This window comes from Neopsephotus bourkii, unplaced genomic scaffold (genome assembly GCF_033783945.1).
Source record: "Neopsephotus bourkii isolate Nb327-2 ecotype Australia unplaced genomic scaffold, CSIRO-AGI_Nbou_v1 NB_1181, whole genome shotgun sequence".
Taxonomy (NCBI): domain Eukaryota; kingdom Metazoa; phylum Chordata; class Aves; order Psittaciformes; family Psittacidae; genus Neopsephotus; species Neopsephotus bourkii.
Genome location: NW_026901666.1, coordinates 4,714,664 through 4,732,427, shown reverse-complemented (window position 1 = coordinate 4,732,427; position 17,764 = coordinate 4,714,664). Strand labels below are relative to the sequence as shown.

Below are 17,764 nucleotides of genomic sequence, written 5' to 3'. Positions count from 1 at the left end.
AAGCCATAGGTATATAGCAGCCTCTTGTGGCAAAACCAGTATACACATAAAAGTACTGAAATTTCTTAAGCTACTCTTGATATGAGTCATAAACCTCTATAAAATCGTGTTAGCAAACAACTGGAGAATTGGAAAGTCTTTGTTAGGTGGAGGGTCTCTCTTAGCTGGAAAGTCAGCAATGCTTTGACTTCAGAATTGGCATAGTCCTTCCTCTTCAACTGAAGAATGAACTAAACATTGGTGGCCTGTTACAAATGAAGTGCCAGACTGAAAATTCTGCTAGTAAAATTATCTAAAAGTTTTTCATTAAAATTCAGCAAGAGTGGAATAATGATGAGGAGTAGAATGCATGGCCAGGTTTGACAAGAATACTAAACATGCTGTTGCATTGGATCATTGTTCTCTTTATGGTTTTGCTGAATAAAGGGAAAACTATGACTGGTTTCAGTAGGGAAGTCAAAGTGCCTTTAAAGTTTACGTAGCTGAGCAAGACTGAAAACAGTACACATCTGATTCAATAATGTGTTCTTCAGAATACTAGCACAGCAGCAGCCCATCAACCAACAGTGGGGAGGACAAGAAGCAGACAATGCCATAGGCCTAGAAGCCAGAACAAATGGAACACAGATATCTATACTGAACCCCAACAACACCTACCCTCTTCAGAAAAAATTAAATCACAAGTGGTCCAGAAGCATGAAGTACACATTTCTGCAGCTAAACTGATCAGCCGGGGGGGGGTATTATAGCTCATTCCAGACCAGTTTAAGGTTACACACTGCCAAATTCCCACATAGCTCTGTGAAACACCATCCACCCTCCATGTGTCAGAGTCTTAAAGGTGGAGACTTTCCTCACCCAAGAGGAAATCCATCCCCGCAGAGAAGCACAGCAAGGCCCATATGTCTTACTCAGGCCATCAAATAGAATGTGTGACATTACCAAGTTTACCAGTACATTGAACCAATCAACATTTACTGAAATTAGTTTTCACTGCTTTTACTGCCACTTGGCTTCAGTCATTCCTATCTCTGTAAGGTGTTTTGAGGTCTACAGATAAAACCAACTGCATATTAACCCATATTATGTACATCAACATGATGAAATAATGATCAACAGAAGAAATAATTTCCTGAAACCATGCCACTTTTGTAGAATGCCTGCATCATTTGTAATAACCCTCAGGAAGACTGGAAATAGGCTTCCTACAAGGTTTTGGTCTTTTTAGCAAACCAACTGTGCTTGTTCATTATGTTCCATATTTAATTTTAGTTATTTAAATAATGAAGGCAAAGTACTGAATTCAGAATTGAACTAAATAAAACAAACTTCCTAAAACATAAGACAACTTAATAGTATCATCAATGATGGTGCAAACACAAACTAAAATTGCAGTGTGGAAGGCACAAACAGGATGAAAAACTTAAGTTGTCTTACAGTTTTAGTTTCTTCTTTAGCTTTTGTTATTAAGAATATTATTATAAGCAGGACACCTTAACAAATAGAAATAAATTATTATAAAATAATCCACTGACAGTGCTGCTGTCAAAATACGAGTAAAAAACAGACTTGGTTGAAAAAGGAATGCTCTTAATTATACGATGGTCTCAATTATAAAATACATTTAAGCAAAAGAGGTAGCTTGTTCTCTACATAAATCTTCCAGATTCCAGCCAAAGTCTAGGAAGTGTTACTGACATGAAAAGCAAGTATGAAACACTACCTGCAATGCCACCACGTTGATGGCATCCTACAGAAGCAGGAAAAACAAACCCCAACCTATCAGTTGCCAGGATTTCCTGCTCCACAAGGTGTGTTACAGCAGAAGAGGAGCTTGCACCTGCTTTACATTTAGAAAAATAATGAAATAATTTATCAAAATTTGGCCTCCTTTTTGTTAGATCCTCTTTTTATACCTGAAAATTTTACACAGGTACAACATGGAAGATACTTTACATTAATGCAGGCTTTCTGTGAGGCTGTTTGGAAGTCCCATACTACCACTTCATGTATGTCTGGCCATCATATTTGAAAAAACATGGCAGTCAGGTGAAGTTCCTGATGACTGGAAAAAGGGAAATATAACCCCCATTTTCAAGAAGGGGAAAATGGATGACCTGGGGAATTACAGACCAGTCAGTCTCACCTCTGTGCCTGGCAAAATCTTGGAGCAGATTCTCCTGGAAGGCATGCCAAGGCACATGAGGTGAGCACAACAAGGTGCTTGGTGACAGCCAGCATGGCTTCACTAAGGGGGAATCTTGACTGACCAATTTGGTGGCCTTTGATGATGGGGCTACAGAACTGATGGACAGTGGTAGAGCAGTTGATGTCATCTACCTGGACTTATGTAAAACATTCGACACTGCCCCGCACGATATCCTTGTCTCTAAATTGGAGAGACATCAGTTTGATGAATGGACCACTTGGTGGATAAAGAGCTGGCTGGATGGCCGCACACAAAGAGTTGTGGTCAATGGCTCAATGTCCAGCTGGAGACCAGTAACAAGCGGTGTCCCTCAGGGATCGGTGTTGAGACCGGTCTTGTTTAACGTCTTTGTCACTGACATGGACAGTGGGATTGAGTGCGCCCTCAGCAAGTTTGCCGATGACACCAAGCTGTGTGGTTCGGTTGATACGCTGGAGGGAAGGAATGCCACCCAGAGGGACTTTGACACGCTTGAGGCGGGCTGATGCCAACCTCATGAAGTTTAACCACGACAAGAGCAAGGTCTGCACCTGGGTCTGAGCAATCGCAGGCACAGCTACAGGTTGGGCAGAGAAGAGATTCAGAGCAGCTCTGCGGAGAAGGACTTGGGGGTGTTGGTCGATGAGAAAATGAACATGAGCCGGCTTCAGTGTGGGCTTGCAGCCCAGAAAGCCAACCGTATCCTGGGCTGCATTGAAAGGAGCGTGACCAGCAGGTCGAAGGAAGTGATCCTGCCCCTTTATTCTGCTCTTGTGAGACCTCACTTGGAGTATTGTGTGCAGTTCTGGTGTCCTCAACATAAAAAGGACATGGATCTGTTGGAACAAGTCCAGAGGAGGGCCACGAGAATGATCAGGGGCCTGGAGCACCTCCCATATGAAGATAGGCTGAGAAAGTTGGGGCTGTTCAGCCTGGAGAAGAGAAGGCTGCGTGGAGACCTCACAGCAGCCTTCCAGTATCTGAAGGGGGCCTATAGGGATGCTGGGGAGGGACTCTTCATTAGGGACTATAGTGGTAGGACAAGGGGTAATAGGTTAAAATTTAAACAGGGAAAATTTAGATTGGATATAAGGAAAAATTCTTTCCTGTTAGGGTGGTGAGGCACTGGAATAGGTTGGCCAGGGAGGTTGTGAATGCTCCATCCCTGGCAGTGTGCAAGGCCATGTTGGACGAGCCATTGGGTGATATGGTTTAGTGTGAGGTGTCCCTGCCCATGGCAGGGGGGTTGGAAGTTGATGATCTTAATGTCCTTTCCAACCCTACCTATTCTATGATTCTATGTTCTGTACATACAGAGATGCCAGGCATTGAATGTGCATGGGTTCATTTTTCCAGGACTGTTGCTTCTCACAAGCCTCTCAGAAGCACATGCTGAGCCCTATGTTGCATAACTCCTGTTTGCCAATACAGTAGACATATACTTCCAGAACCTGAGTTACTGTATATGCTTAACTCAGCTGTGTAGCACTGAACTTGCTAAATGTGCATTGCAAGTAGTAGTAGAGAGGTCCTTTTAAAACAGAAGTATTACATCCGTAAGCAATCAGTCTGTGCCCACACAGAAGCACCTCTGCAGCGTTTAACATCTTGCTTTGAGGAGGCGGCTGAGGTTTTTGGGCTGGAAGTCAGCCTGAAGACAGTAGTCCTCTACCAACCTGCACTGCAAGAAGATTATCGCCATCGCCATCCCCATATTACCGTCGGCGAGTCAGAGCTTAAGACAGTTCAGCAGTTCAGCTATCTGGGAAGCATCATTTCCTGGGATGCCACGATAGACAAAGAGAGACAACAGAATAGCAAAGGCATATAGAGCCTTCGGAAAACTCCATAAAAGAGTCTGGTGCAATAAACACCTGAAGAAAAGAACAAAGATCAGTGTCTATAGAGCCATTGTATTGTCTACTCTTTCATATGGGTCTGAATCATGGGTCATCTACCGTCATCACCTGCAACTCCTCTAACGCTTTCATCAGCGCTGGCTCCGTACAATTCTAAACATCCATTGGACTGACTATGTGTCTAATGTCACTGTCCTCGAACAGGCAGGGGTCACCAGCATCGAGGCCATATTGCTGAAATTGCAGCTGCGCTGGGCAGGGCACATCTCTAGGATGAAGGATCACCGCCTCCCCAAGATTGTGTTTTACGGTGAACTTGCCACCGGTAGCCGCAAGAGAGGTGCCCCAAAGAAGAGATATAAGGACTCCCTGAAACAATACCTTAGCCTTGGCCATATTGACTACCATCAGTGGTCCATCTTGGCCTCCAATCGGGAGACTTGGAGGCACATCATACATAATGCCGTTGACTCCTTTGAGAACTCACAAAGAACTAGTCTCGAGGAGAAAAGACAACGCAGAAAGAATCGCGCCCCACCTGTCTCACCCAAGGAGACCTTCTGCTGTGCTTTTTGTAGCCGGATTTGCCTATCCCACATTGGCCTTCTTAGTCATCAGCGTGCTTGTAGTAAGCGTGGGTAAAGCCCTTCCCAAATCTTCATTTGCGAAGTCAAGCCATGATGATGATGATGGAGACATATACTTCCAGAACCTGAGTTACTGTATATGCTTAACTCATCTGTGTAGCACTGAACTTTCTAAACGTGCATTGGAAGTAGTAGTAGACAGGTCCTTTTAAAACAGAAGTATTACATCTATAAGCAATCAGTGTGTGCCGTGATTTGTCAGAAAAGTAATTTCCTGTATCTGTCTTCTACACTGAGCATGCCATCCCTACCCTGAACATACTAATAACAGTTTAAATAACATTCATTTAAACCAAACAAAAAACAAAGTACAAAATCAAAGAAAGGACCAAGAGAAGGGTAGTCAGATCCACTCGTTTATTCACTGCTACTTGCAGCCACGTTAACATCGCATCACAACATGGTGTTTACACAGCTGCAGTGATGAAGCACTGCGGTAACAGGTTGAATTCCCACAGAGCAATTTGCTAGTAATTTTTCCAACCACACTAGGGATGTAAGGTAGAAATAAGGATCCCAGGTATCTCCATTCCCACAGTATTTGAGTAACTCCTCACAGCAGGAAGCAACTCCCTCCATAGCAGGGTGCAAGTTACCTACTTCTATAGTGTGCCAGAAGTCCCATTTCTTCCAGGCACCAGGAAATGGTATCCAAATGGTTTCTCCACTGAGGTGTGCGTTAAGCACAAAGTGGCCAGAACAACTGGGTGTCTGGTTTATCTAGCATCCCGGGGAAAGCTGGATCTGACTTCGGAAGAGACAATCCTTTGCCTGCAAGATGTCATTTTGCATTAAACCCTTGGCCGGAATATAAATAAATTTTCAGCAGCAGGTTATTTCACAGAAAGTAATCTTCTTAAAGGCCCTCAGAAACAAAAAGGATAAAGATTAGAATTATACAGATTTTACTAATAATCTTCCTGTAAGAAGCACTGACATACTACAGTGCACAGTGCTATTTTTGGCCTTGATAGCATGAATAAATCAATTCACATACGGACAGCTTTAACTCAAATAATTTACATTCATATTGATACTTATTTATATACAGTCAGCTCAGGCAGTGGAAAGTGTAGCATATATAAACGCAGAACTAGATGTTTTCCAAATCATGTAGCTACAACTTAAATATCCATAAAGTATATTGCTGCTGTTGTCCAAATAACAGTGACAGTATTTTACAAGCAGCTACCAGTTAAGAAATCTGGGGAAAAAAACCCCTAGCAGTCTTCATAGGAGCAGCACTATTTTAATCCTTCCTACTTATTCAAGGTGTAACCAAATTGTTTATTGCACATACTACTAATCACCACCTCCTGTGATCATAATCTAATCTTTAATCAACATATAAGGTTATTTACATTTTATGGATGGATGAAACGAAGCACACATTCATGTTAAATGCTAACACTAATCCTGGATAGCCCACCTGTGATCCCCCTGTGTAAGAGGGAGTGTTTCATATGTTCATAATAGCTTCCCACTGCAGTCATCTGGAAAGCACACAATAAAAAGAAGCCTCATTGACAATATAAACATTTTTGAGCATTACCTTTCATATTATGTCTACCTGGACTCCTCCACTACATTCTTAATGGCATATTCATCTGCAAACATTACCTTAATAAAGAAAAAAAAAACAAACCAAAGAACAGTCTCAGCAGAATTAAATTCAGAGCAAAGTCAGCTGAGCTACTCAACCAAACAATTAGCAGTAGGAGAGTATGATCCTCTGGACTGCGCAGGATTGACTGTACTGTCTTTTGCTGACAGCATAAGGAGGCAAGGCTCAAGGGTACTGCCTGTACTTGTATTTACAATTGCTCCTCCCTGTTATTAAGCGTGTATTCCTACCAGTCCATGCTCAGTCTCATTGCTTTTCAGGCCTGTATCCCCTTCTACCAACTTTAAACTCCATCGTCAAATCACTGCCTTCACCTTGACTCCTCCTCCTCCTTCATGCCTACCCTCTCAACCCAGAGGTTCAACTCCCTTTACTTCCCTCACTTACCCTCCCCAGCCCCAGAGGGATTCAAACAGACTGTTTTCACTTGGTTCTTCCTACTGTTTGGATCCCAGGAAAGGAATCAGATTTCCTTACACACACAAATGCAAGGAAAAAGGTATTTTTTTCCACTAAATGGGAATCTTTCCCAGGACTTGCTCAAGTTTCTTATTGTGCAGTACACCTAAGGCATGCATTCAGCATGGAACACCTCAGCCTAAATTGTGTTTGTTGTGTGTTTTGTTGTTTTGTTTGTGTTTTTGGGGGTGGGGGGGGGTGGTTTTGTTGTTTTTGGGTGTTAGACTTCTTAGCATTGTGTAATTACTGTACACTAGTAAAACCAGATTACACCTACACCATGGTATTTAAATAAATCCTAAGTACATTTAGCGACTCTTCTTATAAAGTATTTTATTGTCAGTAACAAAAATACAGTGAGATACAAGGCACATAGCTTTTGAACATTTCACCACCGTGTGTGAAGTGCTATTTTGTACAGAAATTCACTTTAAGTAAGCATGAGTATTTTAATGAGTATCTTAACATTTCCGTGGCTGTTGAATAATGTAAATTCTCTTAGGCAGTATGAACTTCTCCAAGGCAGGCTGAGGCTTTTGTTGAGCCACCTGTAAGGCTGCTGCATTAATTTTATGGTTCATCTGTAACATTAAAGGGTGGAGGGGGGAAAAGTTGTTATAAAACATAGCTTTTATGATATTTTCTTCCTAAATTTTATCATATAAAAGTAGTTTAAAACTTATCTCCACAAGAAGTTCAAATAATCAACAGATAAACTTAGGGCAACTCTGTACATTTCATTTTATTTTATGTTTTTAAAGTGGTATCAGCCTAACTACATTCACTCCCCCTCCCCCTTTTTATTAGTAGCTCATAGAATTTCCTGTAAAGATCAGGAAAGCAGAGCAAATAATCAGCATGCCAGAGTTAACAATAAGTTGCTTAAAATTCTTACTTTCCTAGATTCAAGTCATTGTCATTGCAGTATCAAATTATCACTTTTTAAACTACTGCAAAAGTTTCATGTAATGAGATTATGGAAACCAAGAGAAGGAAATGGTAGGTCAGAATAGAGAAGGTGGGGACAAGTAGAGGAGAAATAGCATGAGTTGTATCTGTTCTCCTTAACAAACCAGCCAATTCAAAAATTCAACATCTACATACTAAAGCTATATACTCATCTGTTGATGAAAGGCTTATGCTGGAATGATGCAACTGATGTATGCCTAACAGTCTAAAGACTGCAAGTATATGAAAAATAGATTCTAATTGTCAGATCTTCAGATTAGCATGCAAATTAAGAAGTTGCTTGTCAAATCAGCTCTTGCAAAACGTAGGTGTTAAGAGCCTGCATGAACAGCCTAGCAAGAGATACCAGACAGTGGTCTTTGTAGGTATAAAAGGGTCCATCAACAGCTCTGCAACACAATTTTAAATGATCTCGTAGTCTTTCCAAGGCAGAGTTCAAGAAGATGCTTGACTATCTAATGTCAGGCGTCGGGTGAAACAGCTGCATATGCAGCAGCAGTGGAATATTCTGTGCCTGTTGTCTCAGGGATCACTTGCAATAGTCTGACATTAACTTGCTGTCTTGGTATCCAATAAGCACTTGGCAGTGGCACTACCCACCTCCTGCAAGAGGCCATCTTTTCACTTCTGTGAATTGGACCCTTACAGCAGTTAAAGCTATTTCCACAGTGGAGTTAAAGACTTGAAGACCAGGTTCCTTTCTCAATTGTAATCCCAGCTCTGCCACAAATTTACTATGTCACTGATAATCCCATCCCCCCCCCCCCTTTCCATAAATCTAAATCAACATACCACTTTAAAGAACAGACACACCTTATTTTCTGTAAAAGGTGTACATATCTACCCTGGGGCTACTTAATGTAAATACAAATGGAATCAAACACACCAGAGTAAGGAGGAAAGGCTAGTTATATTTTCGCCATATAACTGCTAAAGAAATAGACTACCTCAAAAATATTTAGAGGTAGATGAGAAACTTACAAGTGTCAGATGACAGCAGTTTAAGGAAAATTCACTTTTTTTACTGTACAGTTTTATGAAGAAGCCCTGGCAAACATGTATCTTGTTTGTCCAGAGATACTTACTTTGCTCAGTGCTTCTGCTACCAAGACACCCATGTTCTGAGGTTTTGAAAAACTGGCAATGGCACTGTAAACCAAAACAAGAATGTATTTAGCATTTCCATCTCACAGGAGTACTTGGCACTTTCATTTTCCAGGCTTAATACAAAATATTTTGTAATAGAAATTTAGGCTTTGGAGCTAAATCCTTTAATCACATTAAAGACTAGGGTATTAAAAAAAAAGGTATGCTGCCTCAGAATAGAAATCTGTGTTGCAGACTTTTATTTAGGTAAACAAAAGGCTATATACATATATAAATATCCTTGAATATCTCAAAACAGACTTCCACCCCCCCCCCCCCCCCCCCCCCAGAGTAGCTTCACAGAAGCTGAGCACTGATATCCAGAACTCTAAAATTTGACTTAGGAATTTTCTTGATTCCAGTCTAGACCCATGAAAAAAATTCACCCTCTGCTTTTGGAGAGTGTTTCCTTTGACAGCAGCAATTTGTCAAGCAAAAACTTTTTGTGCAAGATTATCCCATTAACTTCTTCATACTCCTATGAAAAACAGCCATGTTACCAATATCGCATAAGCAAACGATCTCTGGATACAAAATAATTTAGTTCAGCAACAGGAAGAACTATGGATTGCATATTCTTCTCATTATACGATTATCCGCAGTGACACCTCTGTATCTTAAAAATGGATTCAAGAAAAATCATTATTACCCTCACACATGGACCCAGATACCTTAAATATGACTCTGAAAAATCAGATACTGCTTTAGCTAAGTTAATGGTTCTGTGTATCAGGCAAGGCACATTTCCTACTGAAATTTCAGCTCAACAACTGATGTAAGTTTGCCACACTGACAAATATGTGCTACGCCAGGTCTGTTTATGTCATCAGCTAACTATGACTATAGTAAAGACAGGAGTAAAATTACACCTAGACAACTGGCAATCAACAAAAACAAAGCCCTTCTAACTCGGGGGGGAGTGGGGGGGTGGGGATGGGAGGTGGAATCAAGCCACAAACAAACAAGCAAACAAACACCCCAACAACAGAAGCTATGAGAAAACTCAACAAAAAACAAAGAACGCACAAAACTTTGAATTGCTTCTCTTAAATAATGATGTATAGCCAAATGGAATGTATTTTCAGAGAACTGTCAGGCAGGCATCTAGTTATTAACATGATGCATTACATTCTATTAGGCACTATTATATTATATATTTATATATATATTAGATTTATATGATATATATTCTATCATATTACATAGCAACTTCATAGGAAGCACGCCTTTTCTTTTTTTTTTAAACTAAGTCTCAAAAGCTCAGCTCCTGCCAAGACCAGTCTCAGCTCTGAGTATCCACTTTAAGTTATGACAGTGACTTTGACCCTCAGAAAATCTCACCTGAATCAAAACCTCAACTACTTTAGTAGTAACAGACCACAGAGTTCTCTGTGACTTCTGTGATTACAACCTGAGAATGAAATCCAGCATCTCAACAAGGTAGGTAATGCTGTACCAAGTAACCACTGATTCTGGTGCAGAGAATGAATAAACAGGAAAGCTCAGCTTTATTCCAAAAAACTGTATTTTAGGTTAGTGTCCTCCAAGCCAGCGAGGAGAAAAACAGAAATCCAAAGACCTACAGTGTTGATGTCTGTACCCTGCCAAGAAATAAAATCATTACACTATTTCTTGGCATGGCTAAATACAGTTAATTTAAAAGTTATCTAACTGATTAGAACATTTTAGAGGAAAAAAATTAACATCTTGGTCCAAAAAACTGAGTTCAGCTGTCAGTCTAGTCACACACTTCCCTTTTAGCTCCTGGCATAATAGTCTATTTCACATAAATGTTACTGATTACAGTACTTTGTAGTGCCTGTCAGACACACTGATACCATGATTGCAATGTATACATTTCAACTAAAAAGGAAGCATTCTTTAAAACATCTATTTAGAAACAGCAGAAGTAAATCTGTTTCTCAGAAGTAATACAGGGAATTTAAATTAGTGCAGAAAAGAAAAACAAAACCCCACAAACAAACAAGTGGGAATCAGAACAAAGTCATCCAGACCCATCCTCACTAATCCAGGCTTTCTAAATGGTTACCTGTGTACTACAGAAACACTATAGTAGAGGTGGCTCCTTTCTTACAGGTAAGCAGTAACTGATGTCCCTAAATCCACAGCAGTGTAAGGAGTAATTCACAGCTTTCAGGATAATTCCAGATGTGCTTTAATAAAAGATTCAGGAGCTGCTTCAGTTTGGATGAGCCTCTTCAGCAAGTCCAGAGCAAGCTATCACAAGGACAATACAAAGACTCCTTGAAGGGAGTTCTATTCTTAAGAAATACAACAGAATATTTAACCTTGCTTTGTTTCTATTTTTATGCACAAAACTAGTACCAAATTTTGAATACAGGAGAGGCAAGTGCATCTTGACACAAATCAGAGCCCACTTCTACAGGTAAAAATTTGTTGCTTACAAGTGCTTTTTCATAGCAGGAGGACAAAGTCACTTCTAAAGCAACAACAGATGTGTTTCCTACTCATACCTAGTAAGATAATGCTCAACACTTTCCAAGGAAAGAACAAATTCTACGCTGTCCTCATTCTAAAGAGACTAAACCCCTTATCTCCTGCTCTCAGAAGTCTGCAAGATCGGACTGTACTTTCCTCTAGAAGCTGCGCCACTGAACAGCAAAAATTTAATGTTTTGGTGGGCTAGAGAACAGTGTACATTAGGTGCAGGAGCACTCATTAGAGAAATATATCCAAGTTTCAGCCTCAACTTAGACATAATTTTGAATGCTTACAAAACAGATAAAGGTATTAAAAGCACACAGTTTACAGTGCGACGTGGAATTTTAGATCCAGCTCCCCAAAGAAAGTACTTTAACGGTTACATTTTGTCTCATCCCCACAAATCTCAAATCTTTTTTCTATGAAGACTTTTTCTATGAATCTTTTTTTCTGTAAGTCCTCAACAGGAAGCATCTAACTCACTAGTGAAGGCAAGCAATACAGCAAGATACATGCTGGTTTTATCTGACAATGGGCTAAAGTAATAGGTCTTCTAGTTCCTCACAAATACCTTAATCATCATATGGAAGAGGATATATACGCTGCTTACTTGCACAACAAGGTCATCACTGTCAGAACACAGCAGATTTGTTCTGAGAGCAAATCACTGCATTGGGCTCCTTTGAAAAAAATCTTAGGGTCACACTGATTCTAAGAGCATCATAGCAATTATCCATATATCGGCCATCTTAGCTTTTTGTTGAGAGATATCCGAGAAAAAAATGTGTATTTTTCAGAAAAACATTCAGTCTTTGTTTGAAAAATCATGAAGAAAGTATTCCTTTTGATGCCCACTTCAACTAGTCACTGCTACCTTATTCAAAAGTAGAAAGATGCCTTCATTTTGGGGCAAAATAGCTTGAGTAAGCTTAGGAAAGAGAGAACAGAAAAAGATTTGATTTGAGACTGAAATAGGAAATACAGGCTACACAGGAATTAACACTTTTCGGGGGGATGGGAGATGTGGACTTAGTTTCCTTCAGAATGAGGACAGCCTAAAACTCATTTCACTGAAAACTGTTACTGGAAACTGAAACTATTACTTTATTAGGTACAGGTAGGCAAAACATTGTTTTAATTTCTGTTACATAACACGTGACAACAAAGAAAAGATTCACCTTTTATTTTTCACTGTGTGGCATTGTCCTTAGGTTTTGAAGTTGGGGCTCTTTTTTTGGGGGAGGGGTAGAAAACTTCAAGTTGATGATTACCTCAGAGTTGCCTCTATAAATTGCACAAGTTAATTGAAGAATTAAACTCTTCTGGGATTAAGAATTGTCTTTTGATTTCAACCGTCAGCCCATTACCTCTGAACTATGGGGCAGAGGGGAAAAAGCCCAGGAATGCAGTACCTTGTCTTGTCTTTTCCTGGGGGTTTAGCATTTTTCCCAACAGGTCCATATTCATGCTTTTTAGGCACTCTCATACCTCCAGCTTTGACTGCAAGAAGAAAATACTATTTATGTACAAATAGCTACAGAATTACTTATTACATTACATACACTTAGAGAAGAAAAAAAATACTTTAAGATCACATTTCCATATTTAACTCTATGCTTCACTTTTAAACATACACATAACACAGAAACAAACAGATCCAGCAAGGACTTTAAACTTCTCTGTCATGGCATACTCAAATCAATTTCCTAATACTATAATCAAGAAATTAGAGGGGTTTTGGTCACTGATAACTATAATAAATCTTACCACCTTATTATGTTAATATGCATTCTTCCCCCATAAATCTCAGATGTAATAGTTTATAATTTGAATTTTTAAAGGCAAAACAAACAAACCAAACTCTAAACACTTTCAGGCTGTCAAACAATATCACTCAGCAATGAAGGTTTTCACATGACTTACTCAAGGTATTCTAGAATTAACCTAATAATGCAGATAAGAACCAGCTGCATACTTACCTTGTTCTTGTGTTCTAACATGTTTAATTATATTTTATTAATATAACTGCCTATCACAAACCCAATTAGCACCAATTAAGCTACAGGGGACCTAACAATAACAATCTAAGTTCTGAGGCATGTCAGAAAATTCAGTTCTGAGCAAAGAACAGGCGAAGTTATCCAAAACATCTTGCTGAAATAAACACTTTCTCCCTGTTCATGAGGGTATTTCAAGTTTTAAAACTGTAAGAGTAAAAAAGAACAAACTTAATGTTTATTTCTCATTATTTTGAAGAAGCTCTTTCATCTTACAGCAAGGCTCCTATTTTTATCATGAATAATCAAGACTGGAGTTTTCAAACTCAAATATTTGGGGACAGGAGTTAATAGGGAATGGCAGAAAGTTTCAAGAATTACTCAGCTAAACAGCACAAAAAATATATTTGGCCTCTCACAGGGGGAACAGATGGGCCCATCTGTAACTACCACCCATTTTCTACCAAATCTGACCACTTGCCATATATTTCATGGTAGAAGGTTTAGTTTTAGGAAAAAGAATTCTCCTTCAGTCATGTCCAAAGCAGCTTCACAGTACTGGAGTTCTGCAATGTCTCAATTTGGCTTTTTAAAAATTACATACATACAGTTAATTATAGTGCTGTATTAGCAGCAAATGAATAGTCATCTTACAGGAACAAATACACTAGATATCTAGACAGAACCAAATTCTTTCGAAAAGCTAACTTCAAAGTCTCCTCTAAAATGGAAGTGTCAGCCTTTTCCAATTACCTGCCAGTAAAGAGAATCAAGATTTCAAATACCCTCAGCTCACAAGGTATGAAATTTCTTTGTCTTTCTAAGCAGAAGAAGGCTCAGGGGGAACCTTAACGCTCTTGATAACTGCCTAAAAAGAGGTTGCAATGAGATGGGGGTCGGTGTCTTCTCCCCACTGACAAGCGGTAAGACGAGGAAACAGCCTCAAACTGCGCAGGGAATGTTTAGACTGAATATTAGGAACGGTTTCCTCACCGAAATGGCTATAAGGCATTGGAACAGGCTGCCCAGGGCAGTGGTGGAATCACCATCCCTGGGCGTGTTCAAAAAATATGCTGATGAGGCCCTTAGGAATATTATTTAGTGGTGGACTTGGCAGTCCTGGGTAATGGTTGGGCTTGGAGTATTGTGTGCAGTTCTGGTGTCCTCAACATAAAAAGGACATGGATCTGTTGGAACAAGTCCAGAGGAGGGCCACAAGGATGATCAGGGGACTGGAGCACCTCCTGTATGAAGACGGGCTGAGAAAGTTGGGGCTGTTCAGCCTGGAGAAGAGAAAGCTGCGTGGAGACCTCATAGCAGCCTTCCAGTATCTGAAGGGGGCCTACAGGGATGCTGAGGAGGGCCTCTTCATTAGGGACTGTAGCGCTAGGACAAGAAGTAATGAGTTAAAACTTAAACAGGGGAAGTTTAGGTTAGATATAACAAGGAAATTCTTTCCTGTTAGGGTGGTGAGGCACTGCAATGGGTTGCCCAGGGAGGTTGTGAATGCTGCATCCCTGGCAGTGTTCAAGGCCAGGTTGGACAGAGCCTTGGGTGACATGGTTTAGTGTGAGGTGTCCCTGCCCATGGCAGGGGGGCTGGAACTTGATGATCTTAAGGTCCTTTCCAACCCTAACTATTCTATGATTCTATGAATCTACAAAAGACGAAGTAGCCTACCAGGAATTGCATCTACTACCAAAAACCACAAAGAAGAAGTTACTTATAAGAGTAATACAGGACTTTTCAGTCTTTACTGACTAGCCAATAGCTGCTACTAGCCTGTTCAAAGATACCCCTAGCAGTGGAATAGTTAAATATCGATGCTTTTGGAATATATCAGAAAGCTGTTTTGTAATTTGTTTTTTTCCCAAAACAATTAACAGATATGTCAAAGTTCCACCATAGAGCTCTATTTTTTGTATTTTTTAAGTGCCCTGTAAGCCATGTAACCTAACACTTAAGCACCGTGTGCCAAAAATCTTTGCTAATTTCCATATTTAAACCACCCTATATTTTTTAAGAAAAGAAATAAGGAAGGAGAAATATGTCCCTTCCCTCCCTGCAAAAAAAAGAAAAAAAACCAATCTAGAGCACCCAAACCAGGAAACCCAAACTGAAAACAAAGGCACAAAACAAAAACTTTGTTGAATCCCAAGGTTATATACGGATACTGTGGTCAGAATAAAGGTGTCCACTGTCTACCTTCAACCTGCTTTGTTCACCAAGTGCAAAGCTGGAACAACTTTTTTCTGCTCCTGCATCCCTGCTCCTTTGCCAGAGACAGTCACTCCACTGCAGGGGCAGATGAGCCTCACCATGACTCAGTTTGCTGCCATGAAAACAAAAAAACAGTACCTATACAAGGTCACTGACTATAGGGGTGTAAAGGTCCTTTCAAGTGCAACTCAACCATCCCTGACACACATACACACAAAAACCCAGGAAAGGACCAGACACAAGTAAAGTTGAGCAAAAGCTTCTTACATCACAAAATCACGTAAAAGCATGCTCAAAACAAACGAAATACACCACAACACCAGAAAAATACCTTTAAAGAAAACAAAACAGATGTTACAGCTAAGATGAGACACACAAGTTATGTCTCATGCTATTCAGGCCGTAACTGCTTCTAATAAACCAGGGAGGGATGGGGCGAACCTAACTGGTTTAGGCTCAGCAGCAGCTGTGCAGCAGTTCTAAAAGTTAAGTCTGCAGAAGCTCTTTAGACTTAACTCAATACACACAGGTAACAAACCGAGTACTACTGCTAACTCTGTGTTTTGAGATGCTAGCTCCACACAGATAATGAACAGGCAAGCACAGGAGTGGATTACCAGCTGTATGTGCTTACAGATTCTGCAACAAACCTAGGCATGCATTTAAACACCAAGTAGTACATCTTGACAAACCACCCATTAGGTAGAGCCATGCTTAGAGTATCACACTGAAGGCTTGTCAGCCTGCACTCAGAAGCACCATGTTTAGTCAGGTAACTCCAAAGGGGAGGTGAGGTAGAAAAAGAAAAAAATATCTATTTTCTGCATTACAGTAAGAGGCAAAGAATAAGACTGGCACACTAAACATATGTATACAGATTTCATTAAGCCACTGATACTTGTCTATTACTTGATAATGCATTCCTGATTAAGAAAGCAGCAGAGCCCCTGCTCCACCACAGAATCAGCTAGGCTGGAAAAGACCTTTAAGATCATCAAGCCCAACCATTACCCACGACTGCCAAGTCCACCACTAAATAATATTACTAAGGGCCTCATCTGCATAGTTTTTGAACACGCCCAGGGATGGTGATTCCACCACTGCCCTGGGCAGCCTGTTCCAATGCCTTATAGCCATTTCGGTGAGGAAACCGTTCTTAATATTCAGTCTAAACATCCCCTGCGCAGTTTGAGGCTGTTTCCTCGTCTTACCGCTTGTCAGTGGGGAGAAGACACCGACCCCCATCTCATTGCAACCTCTTTTCAGGCAGTTATCGAGAGGGTTAAGGTTTCCCCCGAGCCTTCTCCAGACAACAACGCCAGCCGCTCCTCATCAGACTTGTGCTCCAGACCCCTCGCCAGAGCCCGAGCCCATGGCGGTTCACTGCAGACCGGACGCAGCCCCAGAACACCAGGTGCGGTACCTGCTCATGTAGTGTGAACGCAGAGAGCACCGCGGGCTGAGCTTTGCGCCTACACCAGGCCGAGGGAAGCTCCGGGCCTCGGGTGCCTGCCGCCGCATGGAAAGGGGACGGAGCAGCCCCGACCGCTGCCACCCTTCCCTTCTGCGCCCCCACTGCCAGAACCGCTCCCCAACCCCACCGGTCTCCGGAGGGGCCGACAACAGGCCCACAGGTGCGGGAGCGCTGGCTGTGGCGGGGCACCGCGATCCCTTCCCAGCGAGTCCGTGGACGCTATCAGGCGCTACCGGGAACCGCGTTCGTACAGGAACGCTGATTTCAGCGGCCGCACCCCCTTCAGAGACCGGCCCCGGCCCCGGCCCCGGCCCCGGCCCCGGCCCCTACCCCTACCCCTACCCCTACCCCTACCCCTACCCCCACCTGCAGGCGGACGCCCGTGCAGCGGCGGGAGTGACGAAGCGCGCTTACTCCGGACCATGGCGACGCGAGAAACCCACGGTGGACGCAGGAGGACGCGAGCAGACGCGCGTGGCAGCGCCCTTGTGCTCTGAGGCGGGGCACGGCTGAGCAGAGGCGCGTGAGGCGGTGCGAAGGCGGGTCTGGTGCGGCCGTCCTGAGGTGAGGGGCGCGGAGGGGGGAGATGCGCTGTGAAACCGCGGATCATGATGCTGCGGCACGAGTGCATCACGTAAGTCAGGCGAAAATGAGGAAGGGGGTGACCAAAGAGAAAAATGAACCCTGTGAGTGGTTGGTGTTAGATTGACTGCTGTCC

General features: G+C 41.7%; 1 protein-coding gene across 1 annotated transcript; it reads right to left on the bottom strand.

Moving 5' to 3' along the window:
• Window positions 1–7,090: 7,090 nt before the first annotated feature.
• DAPL1 (death associated protein like 1) lies at window positions 7,091–17,506 on the bottom strand. Its single transcript, XM_061363808.1, has 4 exons — window positions 17,413–17,506; window positions 12,768–12,855; window positions 8,832–8,895; window positions 7,091–7,358 (listed from the first exon to the last, which is right to left on the bottom strand). Exons 1-4 carry the CDS (start codon window positions 17,468–17,470, stop codon window positions 7,239–7,241), a joined length of 330 nt encoding a protein of 109 aa, XP_061219792.1. The 5' UTR covers window positions 17,471–17,506; the 3' UTR covers window positions 7,091–7,238.
• Window positions 17,507–17,764: the final 258 nt, after the last annotated feature.